Genomic DNA, 25,597 nt, shown 5'->3' with positions numbered 1-25,597 from the left:
TGTAGAAAAGCACTATCTGGAGATACCTGCTGTAATATTTGCAACACTACAGTATCAAATACCAAGGAAACGCAAATCTAAACTTGACTCCTGACTTCAAAAAGGAGTTACTTTTAAAAAAGAATATATTTTCAATAAATGTATTGTGAACAGTACAAATAGGATAATCCTCTTTCTTGTTGATGTGTATTCACTTGACTATGAAGAGCAGCATTTACCAGATTAACGTACATAAACTTAAGGCAAGGCAACATGTTTCATTATTAGCTTTAACTGCTATTGTAACATTTTCATTTCAGTCAAAATCCATACAAGACAACCCAGTTCTACAGAACAACCAAGTGCAATTTGGAAGATCAGAATGGACAAAGTCACACTAATGGTCAAAACAGGGAAATGCCATTACTGGGGCTGTCACTGCCCATACCTATGCTGTGGCTTGGAGTTCCACTAGGACAAAGAGCTAAAATAGAGAGATCATGGCAATAGACATGTTAAAAGTTTAGTGTCCAAGATTCTTAACTGGTAAGTGCTCAGTCCTTTGGGAAGTCAAGCAATTTATCTAGGAGCCTAATTTTACACACTTTTTTTTTTTTTTTTTTTTAAAGTTTTGGTTTTGTTCCAGAGGACAAAATGTCTTACATACCCTCCTTCTAGTAAGACACAGCTATCCTTATCTTACCAACCTCTGTGGCTTTCGAAAAAAGTGAAATCAGCTCTACTTATTTTGTAGCCAATAAATAGACGTTTATAGTTTCAAGTAGTGATCTTCACGGCTAGTTCTCCACTTTCAATGCACTAGCAGCAAGTTTCATAGTCAACATATATCAGTGTTCAATTACCAGGAAGTGGGAAAAGCTTCTAAGAAAGGCACCAAGAACTGCTTATGACTGGACAGTGGCCTCCCTCAACATTTAACCAAATGCTATTCAAGCGACTTCTTCGCTGAGTTGGGAGCAAGATTTTTCTGATCTGGCAAGAGTCCAATTAAAATCCCGCATGGAAAGCCAGTTTTCCAAAGAGACAGTATGTCAGCCACAGGCTACGTGTACAAGATACTACACTTGCTGGAGCAATGGTCTGAGCCAGCATGTTAAATCCTACCGATTCATACAGATTATATCGCAGGCCACAGAACCTCACCTACCCACTCCTGTAATAGTCCCGTACCTATGGCTGAGTTACTAAATCCTCAGATCTTGATTTAAAGATCTCAAGTTACAGTGACTCTACCATTTAATCTAGTTCAAAATAGCAAGTGACCATGGCCCATGCTGTAGAGGAAGGTAAAAAACCTCCAGGCTCTCTGCCAATCTGACCTGGGGAAAAATTCCTTCCTGACCTCAAATATGGCAATCAGTTAGACCCTGAGCATTTGGGTGAGACCCACCAGCTGCACACCTGGGAAAGAATTCCCTATAGTAACTCAGAGCCCTCCCCATCTAGGGTCTCATTTTTGATGGCTGGAAATACTTGCTAAAAGCAGTCGCAGATGGGCCATATGCCACTGTAGACAACCGCATCATACCATCCCCTCCATAAACTTATCAAGCTCAGTCTTGAAACAAGTTAGTGGTTTTTTGCTTCTACTACCCTCCTTGAAAGGCTGTTGCAGAACTTCACTCCTCTGATGTTTAGAAACCTTTGTCTAATTTCAGAATACAATATTCCAGGCGAGGTCTCACCAGTGCCTTGTATAATGGCAACAACACTCCCTTACATCAACTGGAAACACCTCGCCAGATGCATCCTAGTCCTGAATTAGCCTTTTCCATGGTCACATCACATTGGCGACTTATAGTCATTTTGTGATCAACCAATACACCAGGTCTCTCTTCCACCTGTTGTTTCCAACTGATTAAGTCCCCAGCTTATAGCAAAAAGTCTTGTAGTGCATGGCCTTGCTCTTTGCACTATAAAATTTCACCCCATTTCTATTACTCCAGTTTTCAAGGCCATCCAAATCTTCTTGTAGAATATTGCAGTCCTCCTCCACATTGGCAATACTCCCAACTTTGTGTCACCTGCAAATTTTATTAGCATACGCTCACTTTTTGTGCCAAGGTGATTAATGAAAATGTTAAAATAAGATTAGTCCCAAGACCAATTCATGAGAAACTCCACTAGTAACCTCCCTCCAGTCTGACAGTTCACCTTTCAGTATGACCCACTGAACCAGTTCTTTACCCACCTTTCAATTCTTTTATTAATGTCCATCTTCTCCAATTTAGCTAATAAATTTCCCATATGGAACTGTATCAAAGATCTTACTGGAATCCAGGTACATAATATTTACTGCACTTACTTTGTCTAGAAAAATCAGTTATCTTTTCAAAGACAGATCAGATTGGTCTGGCATGATCTCTCTTTTGTAAAACTATGTTGTATTTTACCCCAATTACCATTTACTTCTATTTCCTTAACTACTTTTTCTTTCAAAATTTGTTCTAAGACCTTGCATATAATTGAGGTCAAACTAACGGGCCTGTAGTTTCTTTGGTCACTTTCATTTCTTAAACAAATTTGCAATTCGCCAGAGTATGACTCCCGAGTTTAAGGATTCATTAAAAATCCTTGCTATTGGGATCACAATTTCATGTGGCAGTTCCTTTAATATTCTTGGATGGAGATTATCCAAGTCCCCTGACTTGGTCATTAAATTCTTTGAGCTTGACTTCCAACTCAGATGTGGTAATTTCTACTTCCATATCCTCATTCCCATTAATCGCCCTGCCAATGTTTCCAGTCTCATCGTTACTCTTATTAAAAACAGAGGCAAGAATCTGTTTACGCTTTGGGCCATGCCTAAATTATCTTTTATCTCCACTCCATCCTCTGTGCTTCGCAGTCTCACTTCTTCTTTCCTTATTTTCATGGCTAAAGAACCTTTTACTGTTGGTTTTAACTTCGTATGCAAGGTCCAACTCTGCTTGGCTTTTGGCAGTTCTCACTTTTTCCCTATATATTCTGGCTTCCAAGAGGTAGCTTTCCTTGCTGATCCATCCCTTCCTTCCATTCCTTGTAGGCTTTTTGCTTTCTCTTAATAACTTGTTTGAGATGCTTGCTCATCCAGTTTGGTCTACAACCCTGCCCCATGAATTTTTTCCTCTTTGTTCAGATGCAGGCTCCAGGTAGTTTCTGCAATTTTGACTTAAAGTCATTCCAAACCTGCTTCACATTCAGATTTTTTTGTTCTTCAGTCCAGTCCACTTCCCTAACTAATTCCCTTAATTTTGTGAAGTTTGCCCTTTGGAAATCAAGGATCCTAGGTGCAACCCTAGTTATCTAGCCTTCCATTTAGCTTAAACTGAATTAGCTCATGATCACTTGAACCAAGGGTGTCCTCTACAACCAATTCTTCTTTGAGGACCTGGCTACTCACCAATACTAAATCTAAAATGGCATCGCCTCTTGTTGGTTTGGTGACTATTTGGTGAAGAAATCGGTCAGCTATCACATCCAGGAATAGCTGGGCCCTACCATTATTAGTAGCATTTGTCCTCCAATCTATAGCCTCAGAAATTAAAGTCCCTCATAAGCACACAAATCCCAATAATATTTTATTTCATTAAAACCATTAAAGAGGTCTCTGTCCATATCCAAATCAGATCCTGGAGGTCTGTAGCAGACCTCAAGCACTATCCCAGTGGAGCCTCTTATCTTTCTTCTCTGAAGTGATTTTGACCCAAACAGATTCAGTTGTATCCATCCCATCACTCCTAAATTTCTTTACAGTCTACCTCATCATTAATATACAATGCTACTCCATCACCTTTACCTTTTATTTCTGTCTTTCCTGAACAGTACGTACCCTTCAATCCCTGTACTCCAGTTAGACTACTATTCCACCATGTTTCTGTTATCCCTATAATATTGGGTTTCACTTCCTGCACTAATAGGTTTAGTTCCTTCATTTTATTACTTAGACTTCTTGCATGAGAACGTAAAGACATCTTAGTTGTTTCTTCTTGGCTTTGCCCAGATTCCTTCTCTGATTAGGTACAGTCATTCTACTGCCAGTATCACCTGACTGTTACTGGCAATGGTACTGGCACTATCTTTCCTCTTGATGTACAATCTCCTACCCTCTGTTGTTCCCTTCTCCTTTGCTGAATCCTCTAGGACTCTATTTTCCTTCCACTTGTTATTAGTATTAGGTGTTGAGATAACATGAGCATCTCCACAGATTTCCTAATTTAAAGCCCTTTTAATCAGTTGAGCCAACCTCCATCCTAGAAGTCTATTTCCCTCCCTACTCAGGTGGAATCCACCCCATGAGAACAGTCTTCTAACCATGAATGCCTCACAGAGGCTGAGCATCCAATGCCCTCTTTATAGCACCACTGCCTGAGCAGGCTCACCATAATCACTCTCCTCCTCTAGGAAAAGGTAGTATCCCACTGAAGATCACATGAGCATCCATTTCTTTAACTGTTTTTCCCAGCTTGGCATACTCTTCCTTAGAGAGACTCTAGCAAGATCATTTGTCCCATGTGAAGGAAAAATCAATGGATCTTTTACTATTCCCATTAGGATCCTCTTCAGCCTCAGTTCCACGTCGTATATGTTAGCTCCCAACAGATAGCACACCCTTCTGTTCTCTGGATCAGCTCTGGTGACAGATCTGTCTGCACTTCTTAGTAAGGAGTCTCCAGTCACTTGGACCTGCGCCTTTCCGGTGCTGTCACAATTCTCCGGCCTTCCCCCTTCTGTTTTTTCTGGCTGCAAGTCCTCGTCTTTTGTTCTCATTTGCAATCTTCTGTGAATCTGCTACAGGTATTCTTTTTTGTGAAGCCAAGTAAGCAGTCAACACAAAGACATGCAGATATAAAACAGTCTCACCAGCTGACCTCTCTCGGCCCGGTTATATACAAAGAATGCCTGAAAGCCATATCAAAAACTTGATTTTTTTTTTTAAATTCTTCACTGTACAGACATTGAGCTGCTCACTGACTGCTTTTTGCGTGCAGCAAAACGTTTTGGCTTAACGATCAGTCTAAAGAAGACAGAAGTCATGATCTAGTATCAACCAGGAAGTACTGCAATTACTCTAGTTGAGTCCATTGAAGATGTACCACTCAAGGTCACTGACAAATTTTGCTGCCTAGGCAGTGTTGGGTCATGTGAGGCAATAATGATGATATTATGAAGCACATTGATACAGACAGTGATGCCTTTGGACAACTTCAGTGTCATCACTGAAATGAACAAGGCATCAGACTGCCAACAAAAATTCCTGTTTACCTTGCTGTCGTCATCCCCACACACTTCTATGGCTGCACTATGTAAACCACTTAACAACACGACATAAAATGCTGGTACCTATTCCACGTATGATGTCTACAGCTGATAACAGGTATATAATGGCAAGATTTAGTTCCAGATATTGAGGGATCCTTAAGTTCTGCAATATCACAGGCACTGAAGTTTTTATAGCAAAAGCACAGCTGTGATGGTGCGGTCATGTGGTCCGTATGCCTGAGAATAGAATACCAAAGACAGTTTTCTACGGAGAATTGCAACTGGAACTCATTTAGGGACAGACCAAGAAAACATTACAAGGACACTCTCAGGGTCAACCTCCAATCTTGTAATGTAGACTTCAACATCTGGGAGCACTTAGCCCATGACAAGATGCAATAGTGGCAGCTCTGCCACCTTGGACTGAAACATTTTGAGATCTCATGGATTGCTGCAATCAAGGAGAAGCATGCAAGGCATAAAGCTAAAAGCAGAGCACATTCATCTACAATTATCTTCACTGGTGGCACTTGTGTACAGGGCTACAGGTCCAAAATTGGTCTCGAGTCTCTTCTCAGGACCCACAATAAGTGACTGCAGCTCAGCTGTCCCAGTCAACAGAAGACTCCATTACTGTGCAGAACGCTCCCTGAAAATAATCTGGGAGAAAGTTTTACAGAGTTTGATTGCAGATGCTGTCTCAGAAGTTCAACATCTGGATTATCTCTACCTCCATTAGTTTACCAAGACGGGGAATTAGAAATTCAAGGAAATTCTCAAGCTATTTTTAAGTTTTAAATAATTGCTGGAAAACCTGAGTATTATCCCAATCAGCTGACTGTAGGAACTGAATGCTGCACAAGTTACCAACGGCCCATTTTTCCTAACCATGTATTTTCTTTATTAGCAAATTGAACTAAAACTACAAAGTTGTGATTTCTAATAGGAACCAGAAAAATCATCTAAATGAATCTGGCTTCCAGGTTGGTGATTTTCCAGACTTACCAGGAAAGTTTGCCTGAAGTTTCTTGTAAATCATTATGTTTTATATGAAGAGCTGTCTGACTAAAGTGGATAGCCGCAAACAGGACAGTAATCCCAATATGCCAGTTACAGGTGGTAAACATATGCCATGAGCTAGCCGCACATGTTCTCAGTGTAAGTTAGAAATTGTAAACTTGATTGTTACTTTACTTCCGAGTCAGAGATTTCTGAGGTTGTGGTGTGGAGACTGAGCTGCAACAGATTCACATGACTATGATGTAGCCATGGTGGCATGTAGAATGGACTTCCATCTTCAACGGTCCCTTGCAAGTTTTCTTTCTTTGACAAGATCAGCGTAGGAGGATCCGAGCTGCTTAAATCCCTAATTGCATCTTCCAATCTCATGCGTGATTAGCCTTGCACTCCACTTCCTTCAACCGTAGCTCTATAAAACTTCTGTAAAAGCGTATCTTCTTCTGCATGTTGGGCATGACCCCAGCATTGAAGTCTTGTTCTCAACTGGTGCAAGACTGCAGCAAGCCAGGATCATTCAAGTACCTCGTTTGACAAAAATCAAACCAATCAATATTAAGAATACACCGTAACTTCTGACGCTGAAAAAAAATTTAGTTTCCTCTCAACTGGTTTTAATGGCCACGATTCTTTTCCACATAACAGTTATCATGACTACAATATTGAACACTCATACCTCAGTTGTCACACAGGCATCTTGCCACCCAAACCGAGGCCTTGGAAGATGCTGAAACATCATTTATGCAAGACCAATCCAACATGCGACTTCTTTGGTAATAAAACCTCCTGCTGACAACTGAATACCCAGATAGATACAACTATTCACCCATTCAATGTCATTGCCATCTACATGCATCAGCAGCAGATCGTTCATTTCCATTTTATAGGAGGCATGCATAGCTTTGGTTTTACCACCACTAATCTTGCGTCCCATAGATTCTGCAGTTTTTTGCAGCATTAACTATAGGAGGTAAATAATCTCTCCAAGACAGACAGTATCAGCTGCATAACTGAGTTGCTCTAAAGATGAATCTTTAAATTTCACACCACCTACTTTGGCCTCAATCAGTTCTGTCTATTAGATAGTCTATTAGAACATTAAACACAGAAGAGAGAATGTATTCCTGGTGTACCCCCAGTTCTACTGAAAACCATCTGTAATAGAACCATTGACCCTCACACAATGAAGTGTATCATGGTACAGTTCCTCCACTAGGCAAATTAAGTCCTCAAGCATGCCATAATGGTATAGCAATATCCACAGTGCTGATGGATGCATTGAGTCAAAATCAGCTGTTAAGTCCATAAATGTGATTTCAGTTTCCTTTGTCACTCTAGCTGCTCTTTAACATTCCATGGAGCATATATATTTGGGGTAGCCAAGCCACAGCATGTAAGCCACATGCAACTTTACAAGAGTTGAAGTGAGGTTCTTGTAGCCCCTTTCCCCATTCTGGTAGACAGAAATGTTTGGGGGAGTTTGGGGCTTCTGCCCAGCAGAGGGTGTGTGTGTGGGGGGGGTGGGGGTGGGTTTCAGTCCCATGGGAGGCGCCTACTGGTGTGCCCTGGCTCTCGAACTTCTGAAGAGTGTCATATACAGCTTGGAAGGTCAGTAAATTTGGCCATCATTGATATATAGCATGGATTGTCGATTGACCTGGATGGTTCTCCCTCATTTTTAGGTTGAGACAGTATTTCTATCAGTTCAGTTGTATGATCATAAGCACCTTCCCTGGGATTGACAGCAGCGTTATTCCTCTATAATGTGAGCAAACTGAATGGTCTCCTCCCACACCTTTCAAAAAAGGATGTAGGCCCTTTTCCAATCTTCTGGAATATGACTGGTTTCCCAAATTTTTAAGGCAACTCTATGAAGCCAGTGAACTAAACCATACCCTTCAGCAGTTCTGATTAAATAATGTCAGTACCAGGTGATTTATTACTTCATAACTGGTCGACTGCAAATCTAGTGTCACCAGCCTGTTTTCTGCTGGGTTCATTTGTTAAGGACTCTGTTCTGACCTTCCAGTGCATCCATTCTGCACCATGCCTCTTTTTTCCTCCCATAATTTGATGGCCTCCTCAGTAATCCAGCTGCTGCTTCTTTATTGTCCTTAGCCCCAGTTTTCCAGCAACCTGTGACAGAATCCTGAAATGAAGTCCACTCTTTCTCCATGGTAGTCATCCAATATAGAATATTTGTTGGAAATCGCTACCGTCCGACTATTGGCGATCACTTCACTATACCACTGGTTCTTTGTTCCCAGAGCTGGTCCCAATCTGGATAAAGTGGGAGGGTTGGGCGATGACCTGGCAAGCCAGCCGCGTAAAACATCTCTAGCTTCACCAGCAGCAGAGCTGGAGCTATTTGATGTAAGTTACTGAACTGGATCCAGATCTGCTACAATTAAGACAAAGGACTTCAGAGATTTGACATCCAAACTCCCTGTGGCTCAGCTTTGATTAGTAAGAGTCAGTCCAGCCATGGACTACCTTCTATCTTCTGTAAACTTGTCATATGGAAGGCTGTCATTTAGTAATACCAACTATCTTGGATTTCTCCAATTTTGGCAGATTTCCTCAGAGAGGCAAATACAGCTAAGCTTGGCCTCTATGGTACTCAGAGGTTTCCCTGAGTTTCACGAGACAAAAGTTCCCATGGAAACCTAGCAAACCTAGGAAACCTGAAGGAGGAATTACACAGATTGAGTGAAGAATGTGTAGTAGAGAAATACAATAGTGAAAAAAATCTGAAAAACTAACTTCTACCAGCACTGAAACTATTTGCATAGATGACTAAATGCTTTTATCCATTATATTTGCATGCTAAAATATTGTTTTCAGAACCTGTGAGAGACAATAATTCCTTGAATTCTGTAGGTAAGTAATCCTGAAATGTATAAATATTTAATATTTCACATATGTATCTCCAGACTTCACTATGGCTACACCAAAGCAGAGAAAGCTAGAACTTTTAGTAATTTGGGTTGAGAGAGAATTCACATGCAAGCTTTGCTTTTATAGCCTGAAAAATGTTAGCATTTTTAATTGAAAGAAAAATCACGAAGCAACAATGTTCTGTTGTCTCCTGCAGAGTGAAGGATAGTAAGGAGACTATGCACTGAGCCAAACCCCAGATGGAAGCAGGGCACTGGAATAGATGGACCTCCTAATCTGTGCGGGATGGAAATTCCTGGAATCCCACTTTGCTACAGGCCCAAATACCTATTCCAGTTGTGGTCTCTGTGTTCTGGACATTAAAAAAAAAAAATCTCACTATCATACAAGTTATCAAAGAGGTGTATCATGGTGCCCCCCCATGATCATGGTAAAGTATATTATACGCCAGCTCTCTTGCGATGGAGAAAGAAAAGGAAGTCAACTCTTGAATGTTAAATGTGCTAGGATGCATGCTATCTTGTTTATGCAGCTGTCAGATGGCTGGACCTTTCATGAATACAGTGAGGCAAGGCACCAAAACAGATGTTGGGGGTCGGGGGAAATAGTCCCTATTTTTAGAGATGCTGAGCATCCATAAAACACGCTGACTTCAATGGGAGCTACTCCATGCTCTGCACTTAGGTTTATAAGTGGCTTAATTTTTCATATATGTGCACTTTGGATAGTAATTTTAGGTGCACACACTGTGAAAATCATAGTCCAAGTTAAGTCATCTTAAGAAAATGAGCGTCAATTCTAGCTAGAGTTAATCACTTACTACATGCTCTGAATAATGAAGAATCAAACAAACAGTGACATTTTATATCTAAAATTCAATCTCCCCAGAACTGGGAAGGATGGTGGTCTCTGTTTCAGTGAGAGTTCAGATAGTCCATACAAGTTCAATCTGATACTGTATCTATCACAGAATAAGTCAGAAAACGTAATTCTGTTTTTTAGTGCCATGACAATAGCAAGGGATTCCAAACAAACATTTTACACAACTGTAATCAGACAGCCAAGAAGGTAGCTGTTTAAGATTTTGTTTTAGTGATTTACTCTTGGCAATTGATGTGATTAGAGAGCCTGTATTATACTGCGGTTTGACTTTTAGACACAAAAAAGTGATCAACCTTCCTTTTGGTGGGAAATAAAAACAGATGAAGACTCCTGGCTAAAACATGAAGTTCTGATTTTTTTCTTACTTCTAAGTAAGGAACTTCGGCAGAACTTCATGGAGAACAGAGAAGTCCGGGACAGGCGCTCCAGGCATAAGACACTGGGGATAATTACCAGTTGTTGAAATTCTTGCTTACCAGAAAATGCTGAAAAAGGAGCAACTAACTGTACACTTCTTGTCAGAATGCTGACCAGAGGCTGCATGTCATGACAGGATTGAAAGGGAAGGTTGAACTCCTAGCCACCTGAAAACCTCAAACTCTTTTCTCAAAGACAGATGAGCACACAGAAGGGCAACAGTAAAACCATTTAAGTCAAACTACTAACAACCAACAAACACCACAGTAATCATGAAAGAGACCATGGGGATTGTTCTGCATTGCGAAGAATAAACCCTGTAAAGGTTCCATTAAGTATGTCATTACCTTGGCTTGGAGTCTGCCTCCTAATGTTGACCTGGCATGATAGATCACAATGAGAACATCACCTTGGACGGTTATACCCAATTGGATTATGGCTTTGCCATCCTCAGTTTTGAAGTCTCTGAAGAAAAAGCACATCTCATGTTAAGTTTCAAGAAAAACAACTGCTTTGAAATTGATGTGTTTTTACCTGTTCTGTCTGGTTACTCCAGGTCCTTCTAGGCAATTTAGAAATTCCAGAACTTTGTTTTACTATGGAACTAGGACTTGATATTTCAGAAAGTAACGTCTTTTTTAGAAATTGTCCCTCTCCCCACAGGAGACTGAGGACCATCTAGACCAGCCTACTATCTTGCACAGTGGCAAAGAATCAGATTGCTGTTACCACACTATTGAGCTGACCATAAAACTAGTTACCACACTACTGCACGCATCACAGCAGTGAGACACTAGGTCTTCCTAATGCCCATTCCTACTGCTCTCCTTAGCTTATTGCTAGGTTAGATAGATTATCTCCCAAATTTGCTTCACACTCAGTGCCCCCCTCTCAAGGAGGAGCAACCACCTTTCCCAGCTTCTATAACAGTATGTAGCTCTGTCCCTTGAAAGGATCAATTTCATAGCTGCAGAGAGCTGTGGGTGAGGTCTGAGCAGGCATGTGAAAGTTGTCAGGGGCAAAATGACAGACCATCATGCTGGTAGCACAGATGCATCTGCACATGCTGGGTTCCTGAAAGACCATTGCTGAGCTGTGGTCTTCCACCACTTTTCCAGTTCATCTCTCTGCGAAGCTCTCCTAATCCAGTGTGTTTAAAAGGTGCAACCCCATTTGTATCCCCTATTTTTAACTCCCGGAAGCAGGCCTGACCTTCAAATGTCAGTGGAATCTTTCTCCGCTCCTCCTTACCACCAGAGTTTGGGATTTGAAATAGAGGATTACAATAATATGCTGCTGGTACCAGTTCTCTTCCTGCCTAGGTCCCAGACTCTCCCAGAAGCATTACTCTGACACTTTCACATTCAAATTGCCAAGACTACAGCAATCCTGCTCAGCTCAATCTGCTCCTGGAAGAGCTGACAGTAACTGTTGCTGTGTAACAGTATGAATCCAGTTGAATTTAGGAAAATAATTCAGGAGAGTCTTCCGATTAAGAGATCATGTGGGAAAAACACAGCCATTTTAAATCAAAACGGAGTTGCTGCCATTTCTATGCTGTCTTTCCCCAGTTCAGGTGCTGCTTTTAATCACTGAGCCAAAGCTGAAAACAAGTTGCTAATCTCTGTTGTGAGCTCCTGATCTCATTTTAAATGGCCAAGTTTTAATAGGGATGTATTGACTTAACATATAGAATTTCACTAGGCACAACCTTAACACATGTTATATCTATCCCCTGCACAATACCAAGGGTTTAAATGCGAGTCTGAATACGAACTATCCGCTGCTCTGAGACTGTGTATGAAGTTAGGCCTTCCAGACAGAACTTGGGTAGAGTATCCCCAGGTCTGCCCTCAGTGACCCCCAAGCAAAGGCAAAACAGACCGGTTCTTTCCGTGCAAGATTTGTATGAAAGGTGTATTCGCTGCACCGGCACAGTAATCTTTGGGGAGCAATGTTTCAGTATTAAAACAGCTCCAGAAAGAGTTCAACCGTAAGTTTAGGAAACAAGTTACAACCTGCACTTACTTCATTTTGTCATATTCCTGTGAAGTAGTAGTCACTCTTTCATCCCCAACATAAACTTCACAAAAAGGCCTACAGCCATTTCGCAGCTTGCTGAACAGAGGAACTGGTGTCATGGTAATTGATTTGATAAGGATTGGCTTGCTGTGAGGAATAATGGGTTCTTCTGAAATCATGTCACACATGTACTCTATATACCTGTCAAAACAAGAGGTATTCGTTCAGAAAAACAATACAGCCTAGAAATGCATGATTCAAAACTTACCTTGTCATTGTAAATATTCAATTCAACAGTGTTGCATGACACCATTACTCATAAGCATAAGGGAGTGCATTTAACAGCACATTAGGAAACTTAAGTCTGATTTTATCTATTTCAAAGTCAACCTTGCATGGAAAGAATGAAACAGAGAAAAGGGGAAAACAATCTAAATGTGTATGTCTAAACACGTTTCACCCATGGCCAAAGGAGAGTTACTACAGCTGTATCCATGCACAAATTCCCATATTGTTCTAACTTAGGCACCTATATGGCCCCCATCAACAGTAGTTGAGTGCCTCAGTCTTCAAAGCATTTCTCCTCCCAACACCCCTGTGAGGTGCGGGATATGCTAATATCCCCATTGTACACATGGGGAACTGAACCACAGAGGGACCAATAAAGGTCACATAGGAAGTCTATGATAGAGCAAGGAATTTCACCCAGCTCTGTCAAATCCCAGACAAACATTCTAACCTCCAGACCATGCTTGGATTCATCCTGGTCAGAATGCACTGACTATTTCAGTAGTGGGGCTTTAAAAAACTTAACCAATTTTAACAAAGTCGTATCTAATTTAAATAATTCTAAACTATAGTGTACAATTTTGCTCCTCTGCAGTTTGCTAATCCACACACCTCCTTTTCAGAAATCTCTTTATTCTGAAAGGCAAAGATTTATTGGCAGATCCTCTAGTGAAGTCACTTGTTACTTAGATTTCAGTACTTTTACAAAATCTAAATACAGTAGACCTGAAAAACTCAAGTTATACTACAGTTGCCAAAATAGATGATACAATGCATCAAAATGATATGCATTTACTCTTTTTAAAGTAGTATGTATCCTCTTATTCACTAAATATGCAATGAACTGACTTCAAGTTAGTACTTGTTATACTTTTGGATTCTGTAAGTCTGAAGAGTGCTCAGACAGCTGGAACTTACGTCCACAATGAACAAGCTATACTTTTTGTCTCTTCTACATTTGAGACTATAGGTTATACTTTGCTTTGTAAAGAAGTATTTAGGACAGTTTTCATTTCAAGCATTTTACAACCTCAGCTTTCATTCTTAATGTAGTTCCAACACACATCATGTTGATTTGTTCAGTAATTAGGGTCACATGAAAAATACAAAGATCTTTCAGAATTCAAAATTTACCCAGTTCTATAGAAAAGGAGTACTTGCGGCACCTTAGAGACTAACATATTTATTTGAGCATAAGCTTTCGTGAGCTACAGCTCACTTCATCGGATGCATTCAGTGGAATTGAGCTGTAGCTCACGAAAGCTTATGCTCAAATAAATATGTTAGTCTCTAAGGTGCCGCAAGTACTCCTTTTCTTTTTGCGGATACAGACTAACTTGGCTGCTACTCTGAAACCAGCTCTATAGGTGACTCATTTGGTTTTTCATGTTTTATCATTCTAACAGGCTAATTCCTAAATCAACTACCTTGCCCTACAAATTGGTGTGCTAATTTTTTTTTTTTTTTTTCAGTACATGTTCATATGTAGATTTGCTTCAACAATGCTTTGAAGAGAGATTGATACTGTACCTTTTATGAGAAGGCCAAATACCAGGTGGACAGCGTTTCATACTGAACATATAAACCGCAGCCTCCGCAGTAGTGAAGAGTCGGCAAAAACATAAAAAAGAGCAAACTACAACAGCAGATGCTGCTCTTCCATCCTACAAAAAATTGTGACCTAAAGTTATTAAACCTAGTTGAAAATGTTAAGAAAATTACTGAAGAACATGCCTGTCTACACAAGAAGCCAAGTTCATATCCTTTATTTCAAGTTATGAACTAGGCATAATTTAAGTTGATAATGGCTGGTTTTTGAACCACAGTTTTACTAATAAGGCTTTAATGTCGTGGGATCAGTGGCAAATTTCTTTAATAATTAAAATTAAATGTTTTTAAAGATGAAACATAAAAGCTAAGCAAGAAATAAACTGAATTAATTGCTCATTTGAATGCTAGCAATTACTGAGTAGCTACTAACTTGAGCTTTATATTATCTCAGAGTTCTGAGTGTTCATTTTCTTAGCATCAGTACCCAAATTTTTAACCACATTGTCTGGCTGCTGAGTGGGAGATCCATTTTAGGCACTTCTTCTGCTGACAAGTTAAGGGGCTTCCATTACAGCGCCAGTAAGCCTTGAGGTGCACAGGAATAACCAGCAAAGCCATGCAGTCAACATTGGCTCCAATTCCTGCCCGGCAATACATCTTTGGTAATTACTCATATTTAGAGGAACACAGAGGGAAGTCTGAGACATTACAGAAAAATTCTTGAGCAAAAATGTCATTTTGACAGGGCAAAACATTCAGGAAATGCAACACTATTAAGACCACATAAGAGAAAGAAATAGTTAATTGGTAAACAAGTCTCTGATGACAGAGCTTTGCACTTCATACAGAAGCTTGATAATTTACAGAACGGAAACAGGAGAAATGTCAATATAAGGGGGTTGTGAAAAAGAAAAGCATGTACTTCAGTTAATTTGTCCCACCACATTTTGATGGGAAGGTGGTGACTGAATATAGTAACAAAGCTAGTGCTTGGATCAGAAGTCATTAAGAGAGTAATCCAATGCAAAAAAAAGTCTGAGCCTGCTGAACTCTGAAGATCTCTCCCCCACACCCTCCCAACAACTTCAAAGCAAGTTAACAGATTATGGCTACATTATTTCACAGTAGGAGTGCAACCTTCTTAAAATACTATGTACATCAGCAAAATATGAATTTCAGTAGCACAGGTCAAATATAGCCATTTGGTGAACTATTTAAACTGGAAGGCTTATTTAAATGAAGTCATTGTAGTTTTATCATCGAGTTCTAAACGTGACTGTTCATTAAGGATGACCATCATTCTGTCTGCATAAACCCCAAGTTATTAGGCTTTACTACAGGTGAACACGTGAGGGAGGGGGTATAATGGTGCAGTGCAGCCTCCTGACAGCTACTTCATTCTATGGGCTAGAATGGCAGCTTCTGCACCAATTGTGAAGGAATGGTAGGGCCACTGGATGTGTTATTAGAAATCCCATAGCCCCTCTAAGTCCAGAAGGCCCTTCGTTAAATGTGGCTTACGTGGGGCAAAAAGCTTTACTTGAGGTTTCCACATAAAGATTACTTACTTCTAAAGTAGCAGGGCTTATATTATGAAATACAGTGTTACTGGTTCATTCAGGGGAGGCCTTGCACAAATACATGGGTAAAGAAGAATTATAAATCCTTTACATTAATCCTTAATTTTGTTTTTCCAGCTCCTTGCATGCTGTTTCACCTCTATGGGGAAATATCAACAGAACTACGATCATCATTAAGACACTATCTAGTTCTCTGAAGTTTGTTTAGCTCCTGGATCACAGCTTCAGAATGAAAGACACTTTACGCTTATGCAGTTACTCAGAAAATTTACTGTATCTTCTAATTAAAACCACCAGTTCGGAGACTTCTTTTGTTTTTCTGGTTTCTAAACAGAGGAACTTCTAGTAAGAAGAATCTGAGATCTGCATATGGCAGGTATTGCTCTTTTCTATTAAAGTAGAGGAATTTATGCCAGTACTATGTGGAGTGTCTGACCTGCAGCCATACCTCACTCAAGCTTTCCGTCATGTCACATCTCAAACAGGGCTGAACCATGTATGTGCATTAAAAAGAGATCTCCATAGACTATTGCAAGAAATGGTGTTAACTCATGAGATATCACTCCTGAGTCTGTACTGAAACAGTGCCTTAAGCATGGTATTTAGAGACACTACACTGGTGGATGTCAACTAGATGTCAACTAGACTCCTAAACACACATGGAATTTTTAAACAATCACAGTTTTTCCTGTGAGAGCTGTGCATTAACTAAAGTTGTACTGGGAAGCAAAAAGGGAATGTATTTAACTTTTCTTCTTCTTGACCTATTGAACACCAAATTGGTGCAAGTTACACTATTTTACCACATAAGCTCCTTTTTTTTTTCCCCAAAAGAAAACACACACGTAGACTGCTACAGAATTGGCTTAAGACTGTAAAAATCAATGTTACTCATAAAAAAGGATTAATACTTCAATCCTCACTGTCACCAAAAGCTGGACTAGATGAAAAATTTCAGATGTACCTACTACTTACAAGGCAGTGTACAATGCAAACTTTTTTGTGATCTTGCTTTAGCCATAAATGCATGTTCTTGCAAATGCTGTAAAGGTTTTGAAGATTTGGTGCACGTCTTGCTGGCCAACCACATTCAGAAACCTGGGTTGGGGAATGAGGTAAGAGGTAAGAAAATAAAAGTGACTACTACAACACTTATATAAGCTGTAACAACAACAAATTGGCAGTTCTGCATGTAAATATTAAATCCAAGAACAAATTTAAACAGGAGCAGTCTCAAATGAGATCTTAATTTGGATAAGCTCTTCACAATATTCAGCCCGAAAGGTCCTTAATCCTGACTGTTGTCTCTGGGTGCTACAGCAATACAAATAAACAGCTACAACATGAAGTTGCACAAGGCTGTTTAAATATCGGGGGTAAGTCTATGTTACAATAAAAACCACACTGCACCAAGTCTCAGTGGCTGGGTCAGCTGGCTCAGGTGGAGGGGCTACAAAATTGTAGTGTACACGTTTGAGCTCGGGCGGAAGCATGGGTTCTGAGACCACCCACATCATGGGGTCTCAGACCCCAGGCTCCAGTTTGAGTCTGAACATCTACACAGTAATTTACAGACCCGTAGCCTGAGCCCCGCGAACTGGAGTCAGCTGATCCAGCCCAGCTGTGGCTGTACTGTGGGTCTTTTATTGAAGCATAGACAGACCCCCAAACACACTACGTAATCCTCCTAAAAAGACTGTCTTAATGTCAGGGTCAGAAAAAATTGGCAGAACGGAGAGTTCTGCTGACTTAGGCAGGTTCTGGGCACCCAGAAACTATATTAGAATGGGAGAAGCTATTACATTAGAATGGGAGTCAAAATAAGCTGGGAGAGGATTCAAAACTAGCATTAACTTCAACTGTAATGAACGCAAAAGACAAGAAAGTTCTGAGAAAGTCTTGTATTGGTGGATGAGCATAGGAGCGAGAACTTAAGCATGAATTAGAGAAATAGCTGCCTGCCAGGCCTAGATTATCCACAGATGAGGAAACATCCATTTTGCAATGGCTAGTCAGCGGAGTATTGAAGTTATAAGCATGTTGTGTTCCTCTGTGATCGTAACATCACAATGAGTCTCAAAGGTGAGTCTTTCTGGACACTGAAGGAGTCTTGAATGCTATTAGCTTCTGACATGGCTGCTTTCATTCAGCAGGATACTCTAAATTTAGAAACTGTCTTCTTTTTGTGTCCACAACAATGAATTAATGAGTCCAATTTGTAGCATGACTATATATTGTGGAGACAAAATTTTTGCCCTGCTAATATCCAGAGAATTAAGTAGCATGTCCTTTAGGTGTATGAGGTTCAAACAAAGATGAAAAGAAAAAGCTTCCAGATTCAAGGGAAACAAAGAGCTTATTTTCCAGAATAAATTTCTGTGTGTGAAGGAAACCTTGTTTTCATAGGTCTTCAAATACCTCTGGCTATTGATGGGAACCTTATCAAGATCAGTTTGAGCAACAGCATTTGACAAGTGCAGATCCACACTTACCTTCTGACTACAATGGAACAAGGAAGGACCATGTCACTGACCGGCTAAATGAACAGTAAGGCCTGACAAACTTCAGGAGGTCACTTAAGGCTTTGGATTTGCCAATTTCAAACAGTGCCTTCACCCATGCCAAGGAGGCTCGGGCTGTTACTGCATGGGCAAACAAACACTTTAAATATGCCTGCTAAGGAACTGTATATCTTATGGGTAGACTCGAGTTTTCTGTCCAGGGAATGAGATTTCTGTAAACTGCAAATGTGATTTGAATTGGAAACTTTGGATAAAGTTAGACTTTTTTTTATTATTAATTATTATTAATTATTATTATTAAAGGAAAAATGGTGCATTTGGAGGACCTTTTTAAATTTTTTTTAGTGTTGGAGGCATGTTGCTGATAAAGCTCTTACTTTCAGGATTTTTCCAAATGCATTATGGGTCACAATAATCTTAGCATTAACATTGTGCACCCCAGAAACCTTTAGGCAAAGACTCTAAAGATCCCTCAATCTTTCAGGCTTAGTCACTTTCCAGGCAGCTTTAGGCAAACAGCTCATCCTCCCCATCTGAATTCTAATCCTCAGGCTCCCATTTGCAGACAGAGGGAATTCTCTTTTAGGTCTGAGGTGCTACCTCGTGTCCTTCTATAGCGAGGAGAGGACTTGTGGGAAGAAGGGGTAAATGGCAAGGACAGGCCAATGGAAAGCACGGTGCTGGGCAGACACATGATTTGGGGGGAGAAGGGGGCAGAGGAATATTATTTAACTCTTATATGGATGAAGAAGGGATGTTAATGGAGAGATCCCATCTTACAGCTTAAGGTCCAAGAAGGGACCTGGAATAGATGAGACTTCCAGACTATCCAATACTAACACAGAGAAGGGCAGGCTGGGTTATGCTGCATCCACCATTTCAGGAAGCAGCAAGGAGTAGGCATGGCTAGATCGCTCACTTGAGCGAGGGCGACATTTGTGGGCTGGGTCCAGATGGAAGAGAAAGATGGAAAAAGGAGAAATCCCAGTAGCGAAGCCATCATAAGTAGCCCCCACGGCAGTGAGGGAAGCCTCTGCAAACAGGTGGAACACAGGTTTGTTCCTAAACCTCATGTACTATATACATATACGGAGGTTCTGGGTGCCTAGATGTTTCTTCAGCAAAGCTACACCATTCCAGTAAGTGGAAAAATCCTTCCTATTACCAAGTCTGAATTGGTGGTAAAAGCATGGCAGAGGTAATGTTGCCATGAGACCTTTAACTTTTGTAATTGCTCATTTGTGAGTTTAACTATGCATCCTAAACATTGGATTGCAGAAAACTGTAGCATGTAATACAACAAGAAGTGGTAGATCTACTCAATTTATTGTGTTCAAAGACCTACTAAAGGAAAAAAATCAATATGCAAGAAAAACACATACACACCCTATTATGAAATCTTGAAGACCTGTATGTTCTTGGAGATAGATTGTAAACAGCATAGTGTCCAGGGTGTTTAGAGTCTAAAAATAACCGTACATCTTCTATGTTATTTTTGATGGCAGATTCTACACCTTCTGCTGGAAAGGACATCACTGAAAACAGAACATCACCAATGTTTGAGGTATCAACTTTTACAAAACCACAGTTAAAAACAATGATTAAGAAAGATGAAGCTATCATACCAGCAATTCTGGAAGTGATATATGATATATCTAAATCTCCCTTTGCATAACTGAAATAAAAAAAACAGGTCTAAGTTAATATATTTAAAAAATGAATTAATTCAAATGCAAATAGAAATTTCTGAAGCAGTAGTAAGAGCTCTGCTTAAAGCAGGATAGCTGTGCACTGCAGGGTAACACAAATACTGCAAGACCAAATACATTTAGCTAAGAAAGGTAGCTGTTGTGGAAATAGATTAGATTTTCAAATGGAGACTTTTTTTTTTTTAAACAGACAGTCCTTGCACTTACGCATGAGGAGGCTAACAAATCTTAACCAGTGCAGTTATGACATATGGTGGCATGACTGAAGCAACTCACCTGCTTATCAACTTCCAGCTATTCAAACCTTTTTATCAGTATCTTCCTACGTTAGGTACTTCTATGGACCTCATTACTACAGTATCAAAGTGTCTCAAACTTTAATGCATTTATCCTCAACGCCCTATGAGGTATGGAAGTGCTATTATCCCCATTTCACAGATAAGGAAGTGGAGCACAGAGATTAAGCGACTTACGTAACAGCACACAGGGGGTACGGGGCAGAGGAGAGAATTATATCTAGGTCTCCCAAGTCTCTGACTAGCACCCATCCTTCTTTCCTACACAGGCTCTTATTTCCTAAGCAGTAATTAAATGTTTCCCATTTTATGATTTATATCTGAATTCTATTTTGGAGACTATCTAGTAGGTAAATTGAATATTTAAGATGCACTTCCATGAAAAGTAGCCAGTATGAATTTACAGAAGACAGATCATTGCTAAAAATGTAAGGAAGAAGTTATGTATATACAGCATTTGAACTGGAAAGTAGCTTTTGAAAGAGGGCTTCAAGACACTAGCAGGTAAGGTATCGTATTGTATTGTACTGTATTGTATTGTACATGGGTGGACCACATAGGTAGCAAGCTGTTCAGCAATAATAAGTAAGCAGGAAAGAAAACACTTACGAGGTACAGAAAACTAGATCAAACTACAATTAGTATTTGGACAATTTGTTACAAGGAGGTTTAAATCTGTCTACGACATGGAAGATAAATGACTTGTAATGGTAGTAATCTATATACAGTAGGGTTACTCTAAGAGGGGAAAAAAGGAGACATCATCGTGAAGTCTTCCTGCAGGATAGAGAATAAACTAAATGCTAGCATTAATCTTCAGAGATTCTGTCTGCTCCACCACCACACAGCTCCTGGGGACTTTGAAAATAGGGGGAAGTAAAAAAAAAAAAAAAGTCCAAAACAAAAACAAACACTTTTTTTTACAAAAAAAAGTTTTGTAGCACTTCCCAACCCAAGATCTCAAAGTGTTTTATGAAACTTGACAGCTCCCTTATGAGGTAAATTCCTATTACCACTATTGTACAGATTGAGGAACAAAAAGATGAAGCACAGATGACTCACTCCAGGTAGAAGTCTGACCCAGCCAGGAATAGAAACCTGATCCCCTGACTTCCACGTTGGTGTTTCGCCCACAAGAACACCATTCCTCTCAAAATAGCTTGGACAGACAAGGCGCACAGACAGATAAAAATGGAAATCTGATTTTCTATAGGTAAATATGGTAATGAAGGCACAGATCTAAGGGCATGGTACAGGCCAGTTAAGACAAACTCCTCTAGACAACATTTGATTTATCACTTTACTGAATGTCTGCTCTAGATGATCAAGCAGTGTTCATTTGACCTTCAACAGGGATCAATTCAACCATGTGCTGAAAGGGGAAGTGTTCTAGCCATACCAATATTTATGCCTTTTTCTGGTGGAAGGAGCCCACTTGTCAGCCCTCAGGCATAGTGGGAAACGTAACAGGAAATGAAGAGGTATGAATTCTTATTTAGCGCTGTAAAGGTATTTAAACAAAACCAGAAGCTTTAGCTACATGTTCAACAAAAAGTTTACCTATACAAATGAAGGCTCATTTTATCAGTGGGCCTTGACAAACAGTGGCTAGATTTAGTTTGCTTAGTAGTAAACTCGATTGGGGGGGTGGGGGCAGGGGGGAGAGAGTCTCACACAATGGGCAAATATCTAAAATTAGCAACTAAATTCACAAAACAAGCTGGTTAATACAACTATACCTCATTACCTTGGACTGCTAACGGATACAGGTGTGAAATGATGAAAAGTTAACCAAGAAAAAAAAAAAAATGGTCAGAGGAAATCAGCACAAGATATCAAGAAATCATAGCAAATGATTTTGAATGACAAATCACATTCATTCAATTCATGTGCTAATACTTGAAAGTATCCTTCCTTTTACAAGTTTGCCAATTCTTAAAGCAATGAACATTACCAAGTATGCCGTTTATGTTGCAAATTATGTTCTAAAAGGAGTCACAAAGGTAGTCCTCAAATTCACACCAATCCTGTACGACATAGCCTTGTTTCATAAAACAGAATTTAATCATCGAGCCATCTAGTGCCAAACCAAAGTTCCATGCACTGAAACAAACCAAAGCCCATTTCTGAATTGAGCCAAGAAACAAAATGCATCCGATGAAGTGAGCTGTAGCTCACGAAAGCTTATGCTCAAATAAATTGGTTAGTCTCTAAGGTGCCACAAGTACTCCTTTTCTTTTTGCAGATACAGACTAACACAGCTGCTACTCTGAAACTAGTAAAGAAATTATCCAGCAATAAAAGGCACCTAATTGCTGCCTGGACTCTTAGGCTGTAAACTCCTTGGAGCAAGCACCATGCCTCCCTTTCCATTGTGCAGCAACTAGCAAAACAGGACCCAGATCCTGACTGGGGACTCTGTTACCACAAACACACACTAGTGGAAATTAGCAAGTTACCCAGTTTACCTTCTGGCAAGTACATAACCCACACTTCCCAGAGACTACACAACAAGAACAATAATTATTAGTCTCAAATATTACAACACCGTTAAGATGAACAAACTTATGATTTACCAAGTTTGAATCAATATCTACTGTACATGAAAAGAAGAGACTGAAGACTGTCTGGCATTTTAGAGTTCATACCATTTAAGAGAGGAGTTGTCTAAAGCTAGGTTTGAGACTTAAATGCATTTTATAAAAATTATAGGTTGTGAAAACTGTAAAACGTACCTAACCATCTGAAGTACTACATATGTATTAGTTATGCTCAGATTAATGCAATATAAAATAGGACTAATTAAAACAAATCCTATTTTAAAAGTGTTAGAATTAAAATATTGTCATGGAGTAATCTTAAATCAAGCATACAGGATAGTAAGGCAAAGCTGCAGATTTGAGGGCCCCTATGAGTATGGTTGAAGTGACTAAGAATAGAAGAACAGGTTACAGAAGCAGTACAGGAAGAAACAAAATCTCATTCATTGCCACCTTGGATACTGGCTCAATGTCATCTGGGGTAGTCAGAGGTATTGAAATCCACTAGTCCTTACAGGGCCAAAACCAAAGCAGATTCCATACAAAATTGTGAAGAGGTCAGAGGCAACCTTCTGGGCAATACCTGTGCACGCAACAGCTGTGTGGTAAGATCATTCCATCACCCTCCCAAATCCAATATGGTTACATTCAATCACAAAAAGTATTTAAAAAAAATAATAAAATGGTGGAATGGGCTGGACCAAGAACCTTATGGGCTCAAATGTTCTCTATTAATGAAAGTCAAAGAAGCAATGTTCGAGTTGCTCAGCGAAGTCCCATTCCAACCAACTTGACCCAATCATCTGAGTGAGACAACCGTCAGAAGCAGCTCAGGAGCTAGTATTTTCTCCCATAATGTAAGAAAAAGTGACCGCTTATCCTAAGAAATCTACCAGCAATAAAACTCTTGACGTGTTTACAGAGCCCCTACACCCTAATGACTCATTTCAACCAGTAGAACTGCAACACACAAGCTAACTTGGGACGAAGGGTCATGATTGGTTGAGTTCCTCTCATGTCAGAATGGTCCCACTAAAGGTTGATGTGAGCTATTGACCATGGCCTGCCTCTAAGTATACTTAGATTTATGAATTGTTAATAACAATTACAAACAAGTTGCTTCAGATGTGGCCTACACAAGAGATTTGAATAAGTTTTAACTATTAACAGAATAAACAGACTCTTCAAACGTCCTTAAGATCGTTAGTTAGACTAAGCTCTTGAGGGCAAGGACAATCTGTGTGGGTTTGTCAAATGCCTACCACAGTGTGACCCTGATTCATGACTGGGGCCCATAGGTACTAGTGCAATACTCAAAATCATCATAATGAATAAAAAGTCTGAAACAAATGCTAAATTTCTTAGAGAACCCATTTAAAATTATCTTCAGCTCAAACTTATTTATTTATAAAGTTAACAGAAAATTCATTAGGAAATCTCAGTGAGTAAGTACTGTAAGTTTGGGGAGGATGCTCTGTAGTCGCCATACAAAGAGGATGAACTCTAGTTTAGAATGCAAAGATCAACCTTACTAGGGAGTCACAACCAACACATCCATAATACAGCACTAAAACTTTGCACAGAACTTGATAGAAATAAAAAATATGGTCCCTGCCACAAAGAGATTAGTCTAAATCAAACAATTACAGGAAATTATCGGGTACAGGAATTGGGCAGTATCCCTTTAAATAGTTTGAGAGCCCTCTAGTGATGCTCACTGTGTTTCCTATTTAGGAAACTGCCAGAGCAGCAGTGTAAATATGTAGTCAGGTCTTGCATCTTGTGTATTTAATTAAAAGTTATCTGGACTCCACTGCGCCCAAGTAGTTCCTTCATATTAGATTTGTTGTGTGAAAAGTCAAGGACAAAAAAAAAATGCACATAAGACAAAGGAAGCAGTAAGAAGGGGAGGGGGGGGTGAGCATTAAAACAATGAAGATAATGTGAGGTGTATTCTATGCCCTGGTCTACACTAGAATTTTAGTCGAATTTAGCAGCGTTAAACCGATGTAAACCTGCACCCGTCCACACAACGAATCCCTTTATTTCGACTTAAAGGGCTCTTAAAATCGATTTCCTTACTCCACCCCTGACAAGTGGATTAGCGCTTAAATCGACGTTGCCGGCTCGAATTTGGGGTACTGTGGACACAATTCGATGGTATTGGCCTCCGGGAGCTATCCCAGAGTGCTCCATTGTGACCACTCTGGACAGCACTCTCAACTCAGATGCACTGGCCAGGTAGACAGGAAAAGAACCGCAAACTTTTGAATCTCATTTCCTGTTTGGCCAGCATGGCAAGCTGCAGGTGACCACGCAGAGCTCATCAGCAGAGGTGACCATGATGGAGTCCCAGAATCGCAAAAGAGCTCCAGCATGGACTGAACGGGAGGTACGGGATCTGATCGCTGAATGGGGGAGAGGAATCCATGCTATCAGAACTCCGTTCCAGTTTTCGAAATGCCAAAACCTTTGTCAAAATCTCCCAGGGCATGAAGGACAGAGGCCATAACAGGGACCCGAAGCAGTGCCACATGAAACTTAAGGAGCTGAGGCAAGCCTACCAGAAAACCAGAGAGAGGCGAACGGCCGCTCCGCATCAGAGCCCCAAACATGCCGCTTCTATGATGAGCT

General features: G+C 40.1%; 1 protein-coding gene across 3 annotated transcripts in view; it reads right to left on the bottom strand.

The window, feature by feature from the left end:
* GAK (cyclin G associated kinase) overlaps nt 1-25,597 on the bottom strand; it is a 144,498-nt gene that overhangs the window by 40,669 nt on the left and 78,232 nt on the right. For all 3 annotated transcript variants that reach the window (XM_077817886.1, XM_077817885.1, XM_077817887.1), the window contains 6 exons: nt 20,044-20,093; nt 19,805-19,953; nt 16,872-16,994; nt 14,296-14,429; nt 12,484-12,678; nt 10,803-10,920 (listed from right to left, as the gene is read on the bottom strand). In XM_077817886.1, coding sequence (XP_077674012.1) covers nt 10,803-10,920; nt 12,484-12,678; nt 14,296-14,429; nt 16,872-16,994; nt 19,805-19,953; nt 20,044-20,093 — 769 coding nt within the window. The remainder of the gene's footprint in view (nt 1-10,802; nt 10,921-12,483; nt 12,679-14,295; nt 14,430-16,871; nt 16,995-19,804; nt 19,954-20,043; nt 20,094-25,597) is intronic.

Source organism: Eretmochelys imbricata, chromosome 5, assembly GCF_965152235.1.
Source record: "Eretmochelys imbricata isolate rEreImb1 chromosome 5, rEreImb1.hap1, whole genome shotgun sequence".
NCBI classification, from domain to species: Eukaryota; Metazoa; Chordata; order Testudines; family Cheloniidae; genus Eretmochelys; species Eretmochelys imbricata.
This window is presented reverse-complemented; position numbering and strand designations above follow the sequence as displayed.